This window comes from Pithys albifrons, chromosome 7 (genome assembly GCF_047495875.1).
Source record: "Pithys albifrons albifrons isolate INPA30051 chromosome 7, PitAlb_v1, whole genome shotgun sequence".
Lineage (NCBI taxonomy): Eukaryota > Metazoa > Chordata > Aves > Passeriformes > Thamnophilidae > Pithys > Pithys albifrons.
The window spans coordinates 56,609,604-56,619,536 of record NC_092464.1 but is presented as its reverse complement, the minus strand read 5'-3'; the positions used below and the strand labels follow the sequence as shown (position 1 = coordinate 56,619,536).

Here is a 9,933-nt window from a genome sequence, read left to right as displayed (position 1 = left end):
GGGCAACGGCCTCATCATCAGCGCCGTAGCCTGCGACCACCACCTGCACACCCCCATGCACTTCTTCCTGCTCAACCTGTCCCTCACAGACCTGGGCTGGATCTACACCACTGTCCCCAAAGCCATTCACAACTCCCTCTGGGACACCACAACCATCTCCTATGCAGGATGTGTCACACAAGTCTTTTCCTTTTCCTTTTCCATGTCGACAGAGTTTTTCCTCCTCACCATCATGTGCTACGACCGCTACGTTGCCATCTGCAAACCCCTGCACTATGGGACCCTCCTGGGCAGCAGAGCTTGTGCCCACATGGCAGCAGCTGCCTGGGCTAGTGGCTTTCTCAATGCTCTGCTGCACACAGCCAATACATTTTCCCTGCCCCTGTGCCAGGGCAATGCTCTGGGCCAGTTCTTCTGTGAAATCCCCCACATCCTCAAGCTCTCCTGCTCACACTCCTACCTCAGGGAACTTGGGCTTCTTGTGGCTAGTGTTTTTTTATTTATGGGATGTTTCATTTTCATAGTTTTCTCCTATGTGCAGATCTTCAGGGCTGTGCTGAGGATCCCCTCTGAGCAGGGACGGCACAAAGCCTTTTCCACGTGCCTCCCTCACCTGGCCGTGGTCTCCCTGTTTGTCAGCACTGGTATGTTTTCCTACCTGAAGCCTCCCTCCATGTCCTCCCCATCCCTGGATCTGGTGGTGGCAGTTCTGTACTCGGTGGTGCCTCCAGCAGTGAATCCCCTCATCTACAGCCTGAGGAACCAGGAGCTGAAGGATGCTGTGAGGAAAATGATGACTGGATGCTTTTCAGCAGGAAGAGACTGCCTGCTTTGCTCTGTCAGTGACACCCAGTGCATTTCATGAGAGACCAAGTCTCTCCTCTTATACAATTTTCCTTTTTTTTCTCCTTGTAACTTCACTGTTATAAAAAAGAAGTAAGTATTAATTTTATCATAGCTAATCAGCCACCCAGTCTTCTGTCACCAAGGCCAAGGACTGCCCTGGGCATCGCATCAGAGGGGCCATTCCCCACCATGGATGCTCCTGCCCTGGACTGGGGCTGCACAGGGGCCTGTGGGACCAGCTGTGGGGCAGTGGGGCACAAAGGGGCCATGGAATCTCTGCCAGGGGTTGACAGCAAGGCCAGGCAGAGACAAGGAATTCCTGGGCATGCCCTGTGTGTGCATGTGGGACTGTGGGGAAGGCAAAGCTCCCCTGGAGTTGCTGGATGCAGGAAAAGTCAAGAGCCAAAAGAGCCTCAGTGGCTGTGCTGGAGACCAAGGCTGAAGGAGGGAAATGCAGGGCTGCTGTGGGATGGGGAGGGGGATTTAATTCCAGCAGACACTGCTGTGGGGCTGAGGGACTCCATGGCTTCTCTGCCTGAGTCTTCACTGGAAAGGTCTCTCAGGCCTCTGTGCTCAGGGAAAGCTTCAGGGAGGAGGAGAGCCCGTCTTGGCAGGAACCTCCTGCAATGGCAGAGGGACACATGGCAGTGTGTGCCCCTGCAGGGCACTGCCCTGGCCATGGCACAGGCTGGGAGCTGCCTGGCTGGGAGCAGCCCTGTAAGGCAGCTGTGGGTGGGCAGGAGCTGGGCAGGAGGCAGCTGTGTGCCCTGGCAGCAAGGGAGGCCAGGAGCACCCTGGGCTGTGGGACCAGCACAGCAAGGACGGGGCTTATCCTGGTTGCTGTGGCTGAGGAAAGATGCACAAAGAGCTGCGGAGTTTAAAAATTGTATCCTGTTTAATTTGTACTGTGGGCAATGAAGGGAGATTTTCTGTGTCTCTAAGTGTCACCAGTTCCTCAACCCCTAAAGAGCACAAACCTGATGAGTTCCTACTCCAGTGACACTTGGATCTCCCTCCATACCCAGAGTACAAAGCTCCCTTATTCCAAAACGTTCCTTGAAATGGAGGGATTAAGGACACAGGACAGGATGTGGGGAACAGTTACAGGGCATGACCAGGGATTTGGAGTGGTTGTGACTCCAGGGCAGGACCCAGCACTTGGCATTGCTGAACCTCATCCGGTTGGCCTGGGCCCATAAATCAAGCCTGTCCAGACCCCTCTGCAGAGCCTTCTTGGACTCCAGCAGATCAACAATCCCACCTAACCTGTTGTCATCTGAACAAATGCTGCAGAACATGCCCAATAAAATTCCTGTAACCCCAAAATATTTGGATTAGTGGAGATTTAGCTCTGCACAACAAAGTAATTCATTCACTTTCTCTCTTTTCCTCCTGCTCTGGATCAAGGGAACTTCTGACTTCAGTGTGTGACTTCTTGTGTGCAAAGAGCAAAATGGACAGAATTGGGGTAGGGAGCGCTTGGAGGGACCTTTAGATCTGTGCCTGACACATAACATGTTTTCCATTGGTCTAAAATTGCCTGCTGTGGAAAGTGGACGTCAGTAATGTGAACTTAAAATACAGCAGAGGAATTTCTTCTATTTTTGAGCTGTGCCTTCCTTTGGTTTTGTTTGCTGACAATACATGAACATCCCTGTGTGTCTCCTGCAGCTCTTTCTCCAAGTACAGCAGGTGGGAGTTGGTGCCCAGGAGCTGAAACCTGCAGGTCCAGCCTTTAGTGGAGGAAGCTCAGATTGCACAAGGCTGCTTTGAGTGCCAGGGATGTGATGAGGGAAGTGGTGGGGTGGGGATTAGGGATAAAGTCTGATGGATTGTCAGACAAAAAGGGTCTTGATTTTCATATCTATTCACACTGAATTAGGAGATGCTCTGGGTCAATATCAATAGGGAATTGCTGATAATAATGTATAAACAGGCAAAAATAAACAGGCTACGCAAAAGACAGATTTTTGCTTCTGTTTTTGTTTTTAAAGTATAAGATGTTCACTTTGAATGCATTTCTGAGATCTCTGTAATTGACCACAGAAGATTTGAAAATGTAAAAGTAAATTATTCCCAGGGGTTGGTTTTGTTAAAATGCCATCAGTGAAAAGAGACCATGAAGGGAAAGAGCAGACAAGGAGACCATCCCTGGTGCTTGGGGACAATATCAATTAGGGTTTGCTGCTCTCAGTGTATAAACAGGAAAAAGGAAATGGGACAAAAACTGTATTTCTTCATTTTTTGTCACTGTACTAACTCACTTTGAATTCACTTCTGGTATCTGTCTATATGAAGCATAAAAGAATTGAAGCCTTAATATAAATTATTCCCAAAGGCTTGTCTTGTTAGGATGTTTTGAATGTTAATGAGCACTCTGGCACTGAATTCCTGAACTGAAGATTTGAAAACTGAAAAAAACTCTCATAAAGCAAAATTCATCATCAAACCTTCAAGTTCCTGAGAGTGTCAGCAAGCCCCACTGAGGCCATGACTGAAAAGAGACCCCGGAGGGAATGAGCAGACAAAAAGACCCTCCCTGGGGCTGGGGAAGCAGCAGCTCAGAGTCACTGGTTACAGGTGGAAAAGGGACTGTGGAATGTGGCTGTGAAAGTGCCTGATGGACTTTGTCAAGCAGGACAGCCAAGCCCTGCCACCCATCTCTGGTTCCTCACAGGATGCTCCTGGAGCAGAGTGATGTGGGGTGTGGAATGGGGAGTGCAGGAGAGCAGTAGGACACCTCCACAGCTCTATGGAGTGGGTGAGGAGGTGACAAGCCCTGGGGCTGTAAGGAACTGGTGTCTTCTCATAGGCTGTCAAGCCCCAGGAAACTGCCCTGTTGCAGAAAAGCACAGTGAAGAGCCAAAGTGTGTGAGAGCAGGAGAGGGCACAGCAGTGTCCCTTCCACAGCCAGGCCTCCAGGGACACACCTGAAGGAGCAGCAGAGCAGGGTCTGGGCTTTGTCTTTGTTTCCTGGACACCCTGGGCAAGGGGCCCCAGGGCAATTGTCACAGATCACCACCTGCAAACACCATTCCCAGCACTGGCCTCTCACCCACCACTGACAGGTTGTTTGTCCCTCCATGGGGACACCAAATGAGCAGTTCACAAGGCCATGCTGCAATTGTACAGAGGAGACTTCAGCATGCACAGTGTGTGTGGGGGGGAGATGAACCCAAGAGAACACAAAGACCATCAGCTAATCCTGGAGGTGCTGGGAAGGGCTGTGGGACACACAGTGTCTCGAGGTCACTTCACTCTGGGCCCCACATCCCCTGGAAAACCCCCAGGATGCAGCACTGGGATGTGCTTCTGAGCACAGAGCTCCCCCTGTGTCCATCCCTCAGGCCGTGGGGCATCTCAGAGAGGGGCAGAGCAGGTGACACCCAACAGGGCTGAGGTGCCTCCAGCCCCCAGCAGTGGCAGTGAGAGCCCAGGGAGAGACTGTGACTCCTGCAATGATCTCCCCATGGGTGTAAAAGGGAAAGACTCTCTGATCACCCCTGGGTGCATGAGAATCCCACAATCCCAGTTCAGAGGTGGATGCCTTGCTGGACCTCGACATTTCTGTGAGTGACTCCAGGAACAAACTCCACTGGCCCAGTGAGATCCATCTCAGTGGTCTTGGACAGTTCACTGCAAGTGCTCCTGAACTGCTGCATCACCCTTGCCTGGGATTCTGGGCTGTGCTCTCAAAAGGGCCAGAGCAATCTGAGAGGTTCTGGGGTCCTTGGAAAAGGCAGATGCCAAGCCCATCTTTAAAAAGAGCAAAATGATAATGGGGAAAATTACAGGCTGCCCATCAAGCTGCTCTATCACTGCCCTTCCCAGATGGACAGGAGAGAGACAATTACATGGAAAATGACTGGTAGGTTTGGATAAGGCACTTTACTAAAGCAAAAGCCAAAGTCTGCACACAAACAAAGAGGAAAATGACAAGATTTATTCTCTACTCTCCATCATCAGTGATGTCTGGCCATGTCCCAGCAAGCCAGGCTTCAGCACACGGAGCAGCTGCTCAGCAGGCAAACATTGGAAAGAATGAATGCCCCCCTTCCTCCTCCTTTCCTCAGCTTTTATATCTGAGCTGACATCCCATGGACTGGAATATCCCTCTGGTCACTCTGGCTCAGCTGGCCAGGCTGTGTCCCTTCCCAGGACCTTGCTCTCAGTTGGGGAAGGAACGTTGCAGTGCTGGGGCTGTGCCAGCCCTGCTCAGCAGTAGCCAAAACATTGGTGGGTTCTCAGCACCTTTCCAGCTCCCAACACAAAGCCCAGCACTGGGAGGGCTGCTGTGGGGAAATGAGCTCCAGCTCAGCCAGACCCAAAATATTTCCACAGTGTTCAGTGCTGTCCCAGGATTCCTTTAGTTCTGTGAGGCCCTGCAGTGTCCAGGTGACATCCTGGTTCCCTGAGGTTCCACAGTGTGACAATGACCTCTTGATTCTATGAAGTTAAAAACTGTCTCAAGACCCCTTTTGTTCCAAGTGGCCCCACATGTCACAATGAACCCTTTGGTTCCGTGAGCTCTGCAGTGTCCCAGGATACCTTTGGTTCCTTCAGGCCCTGCAGTGTCCCAGTGGCCCCTTCTTTCCATGAGTTTCCACAGTGTGCCAGGGTCCCTTTTGTTCCATGAGGCCCTGAAAGGTCAAAATTGCCCCTTGGTTCCATCAGTTTCTGTAGTGTTACAATTGCACGATGATTACATCAGATTCCAGAATGTTCCAGGATTCCTTTGAATCCATGAGACCCTGCAGTGTCATAATGCCCCCTTGATTCCATGAATTTCTGCAGTGTCCCAGGGTTCCTTGCAGTTCATGAGGCCCTGTAGTGTCACAATGATCCCTGGATTCCATGAGGCTCCACAGGGTCACAGTGGGCTTCTGTTTCCTTGAGGTTCTGCAGGGTCAAAATGGAACTCTGATTCCGTGAGATTCCCAAGTGCCAGAATGGCCCCTTGGTTCCAAGGCTTTCCACAGTGTCCCAGGGTTCTTTTTACTACATAAGGACCTAAATGGTCTCAAAGGCCCCTTTATTCCATGAGTTTCTGCAGTCCCAGGGTCCCTTTGGTTCCTGAGAGAAGATTGCTGGGGGTGAAATGAGGAGTATCAAGTTATATTCACATCCCAACAGAAGTTGCAATGGTACACAAATTATAGGTAAAGGTCCATCAGGAGTGTTTGCACAGTCAGTGTTTCAACACCCTCAGCATTACCTGAACTTGGTTTTACCTCACCAAAATCTTTCCTCTCTGTTGGCCAAGCCCCACTTCCCTGCCCCAAATATCCCATCCCTTTTGTCCCAGTTCCTTCTGACCTCCCCAAATCCTTCAGCTGGATGGGCTCAGCTCTGTAACACCCTTCATGACCCCTGAGCATCTGCCTGCCCAGCTTGGTCAGCCTGTTCTGGGAACACACCTGACAGCCCAGCCCCCAAGGGGACAGGATGTTCTGCTGTGCTGGAGAGGACCCTCCTCAGCCTGGCCAGCAGTGCTGCAGGGGGGGATTCCGTGTCCCTCCCCAGCTGGTCCTTCCTGCCCAGCAGCTCCTGTTCCAGAAGGGCTCACAGACACTCTGGGGGACTTTTCATACTTGGGTCCTTGAGCTGCCCTGGGGCATCTCTGGGGCAGTGGCCAACTCTGTGACTGCTCTGGGAAGTCATGGCCTGAAGCCAGGAGTGTGGGTTTTAGGAGATAGTTGAAACTTCTGCAGACAAGAAATTCTGGTGATTGTTGAAGACTTCCTGGCCTATCATTATGATGTGCTGTTTATTTTTAATTTCAAGATTTTGTTCGTAATTTTCGTTTTACTGACAACACCACACACTTGTTCTATTAATCTGATTCACTCACTGTTTATGTGAAAATATTTGTGCAGCTATTTATCAGAGTACATTTCCTACCAGTGTTTTGAATGCAGAAACATTGCTCAGAGGAGCTACTGAACTCTTTGGGATGGTTTCATATCCCTAATTTTGCCTCTTCTTTTCTTCCTCTCCCAATTTGCCTTCCAAGATCTCTCCAAGCTGTGTGTGCCTGGGAATGTTTTCACAGTCCTGAGCTCTGGGCCATGTCAAAGGGGACAAATGCACCTTCTGGAGAACACTGTCACTCCTGCTCACAGAGCCTCTCTGACTGCACAGGGGAGATTCCCCCAGGCTGTTTCCTGGTGTGGGAAGAAAGGGACATAAAGGCAGAGCAGAGGGATGGAGGAGACATGGACATTTGCAATGGGCATGCTCAAGGCTGGTGAGATAAATGTCCCTGGGACAGGGAGGTTGTTCCTGCAGTCACACCCAGAAATGTCAGGGCTCTGACACGTGCCCACACCTGAGCTGGGCTCATGCCCTGCTCACACCCCCAGGGCTGTTCAGAGACATGAGTCCTTCCCTTGCACACACACAGACAGTTCCTGGCAGCAGGTGCAGTGTCTCCCTGGGCTCCTGCTGCCACTGCTCGGGGCTGGAGGCACCTCAGTCCTGCAGAGCCCCCACCCTGCACACTCACACACTTCAGCTCAACACTGGGGTTTCCCTCTCCATGGCATGGCCCAGTCCTGCCCCTCCCTGGTCCCACCAATCCACCTGCCCCAGCAAGAAATGGAGGCAATGGAGGTCAGGGACAGTGACTCTGTGTCTGGAATGTTCAGGAGACCATCATCTCAGGCATCTCCTGCAGCCCAAGGGCCAGCCCCACTCCCCAGGACAGCAGGAGAGAATCAGTCCTGGGGCTCCTCAGGCAGTTTCTGCTGCCCCAGGGACAGGACAGACTCTTTCCATGGCTCCTCTACACACACAGCCTGTCCTGCTCTTCTCCTGGCACATCCCATCTCCCCACAGAGCGTTTCCCCAGGGGAACACGTCTGTGCTGGCCTGACCAGCCATTCCTGCAGCCCCTCCCCGTGCTCCCCAGAGCCCCCAAGCTGGGGACGCTGCTCTGCAGGGCACGGGGGCTGTGGTGCCCAGGGCCATGGGGGGGCTCTGCTGGGCTGTGCTGGTCAGGCTGGGAGGCAGAGCCAGCTGATGGTGGTCCCTGCCACTGACCCCCTGCCACACAAGCTCATGTGTGGTCATGGAGGGTGCTCAGAGGGGCTCTGCCTTGTTCCAGTGCTGGGAGATGGGTCTGGGGGCTGCACTGGATCCAGACCATGAATGCTTATGAAAAGTAAAATGAATCACAGGACTCCTTTCCCTTAACCTGCTGTATTCCCTGGGGTTGCAGGGCTCTTTTTTTTCAGTTCACACTCAGATGTAGAATATTATCTCTGGGTGACTCCGAGCTGGACAGGCCTGTTCCCATTGGGCTCTATTCACTGTCAGCTCCTGCTCACACTGTTGCTGCAGGTCTCATGTTTTCCTGGCAGCTCTAAAGTGTCTTAAGCAAAGCACTTTCCTGCCATCAGCCCTGTCACAAGCTGTTGAGCCCCAGGAAGGTTAATCTCATCTGCATGGTCTCTGGCCACCAACAAGTAAAACCTGAACCAGAACTAAGTCCTTTGAAAGTCACACTGGGACCCTGATCTCATGACACTGAGCCATGGGCAGACAAAGCAGCACAAGGAACCTCTTGAATGTCTCTTCCTTAGGCATGTTCTTAAGAGCAACTTCAGAGGAAGCCCAAAGTCTTCCTGCCCTGCCCTCAGGAGAACCCCTTTCCTGATGCAGCTGCTGTTGTGCAGCTCAGCTGTGTCCCAGCAGTGCCCATGGCCTGTCCCTGCCTGTGAGCCCAGGATGGACACACAGCATGATGTGACCAACCTGGCAGAGGACCAAGGCCTTGGACCAACACAAGGGCTTAGGAGAGTGTGGAAGAGAAAGGGCAGCTCTGAAGAGTTCCCTCTTCTCTGTAAACATGCACTGTCCTGCACTGAGCTGTCCTTTCTGAATGCCTAAGAAGAAGGATCAAACAAGTCACTGCACTGTCCTTTATTTTGTGTAACTACTCAAGTGGAACAAATCCTCATTTAGACAGTCTCTGGGTCAAACTCCAAAGAAAAACACTAGATTAGAATGGAGGTTAATTAAAAATTTAATTTTGCACAAACTTATCTCATGACCCCCACCAAAATACTGAGAAACCAGGATGGGGCTGTAATGAGTTCCAGTCCCAATGCTATGCAGACATCAACAGAAACAACAGTTTTATGCTTCTGGAGAGCATCCAGTCATCATTTTCCTCACAGCATCCTTGAGCTCCTGGTTCCTCAGGCTGTAGATGAGGGGGTTCAGTGTGGGAGGCACCACCAAGTACAGAACTGAAACCACCACATCCAGAGTTGGAGAGGACATGGAGGGAGACTTCAGGTGGGCAAACACATCAGTGCTGATAAGGAGGGAGACCACGGCCAGGTGAGGGAGACACGTGGAAAAGGCTTTGTGCCGTCCCTGCTCAGAGGGGATCCTCAGCACAGCCCTGAAGATCTGCACATAGGAGAAAATTATGAAAACAAAATAACCAAACACTAAGCAGATACTAACCAGAAGGAGCCCAATTTCCCTGTGGTTGGAGTGTGAGCAGGAGAGCTTGAGGATCTGAGGGATTTCACAGAAGAACTGGCCCAGGGCATTGCCCTGGCACAGGGGCAGGGAAAATGTATTGACTGTGTGCAGCAGAGCATTGAGAAAGGCAGTGGTCCAGGCAGCTGCTGCCATGTGGGCACAAGCTCTGCTGCCCAGGAGGGTCTCGTAGTGCAGGGGTTTGCAGATGGCAACGTAGCGGTCGTAGCACATGATGGTGAGGAGGGAATACTCTGTTCCCATGAATAAAATAAGGAAGAAGACCTGTACAGCACATCCCATGTAGGAGATGGTTGTGGTGTCCCAGAGGGAGTTGTGCATGGCTTTGGGGACAGTGGTGCAGATGCAGCCCAGGTCTGTGAGGGACAGGTTGAGCAGGAAGAAGTGCCTGGGGGTGTGCAGGTGGTGGTCGCAGGCTACGGCGCTGATGATGAGGCCGTTGCCCAGGAGGGCAGCCAGGGAGATGCCCAGGAAGAGCCACAAGTGCAGGAGCTGCAGCTGCCGCGTGTCTGCCAATGGCAGGAGGAGGAACTGGCTGATGGAGCTGCTGTTGGGCATTTGCTGCTTCTGGAG

General features: G+C 51.9%; 2 protein-coding genes across 2 annotated transcripts; one reads left to right on the top strand and one right to left on the bottom strand.

Moving 5' to 3' along the window:
• Nucleotides 1-268: 268 nt before the first annotated feature.
• LOC139673912 (olfactory receptor 14J1-like) lies at nt 269-730 on the top strand (the record flags this gene model as incomplete). The annotated part of the gene is made up of 1 exon (XM_071559847.1): nt 269-730. A coding segment is annotated over one exon (462 nt), but the record flags the coding sequence as incomplete, so codon positions are not given.
• A 78-nt stretch (nt 731-808) lies between these two features.
• On the bottom strand, nt 809-9,933 carry LOC139674661 (olfactory receptor 14J1-like; the record flags this gene model as incomplete). Its single annotated transcript, XM_071561267.1, has 3 exons — nt 809-836; nt 890-946; nt 9,020-9,933. Coding segments are annotated over 3 exons (999 nt in total), but the record flags the coding sequence as incomplete, so codon positions are not given.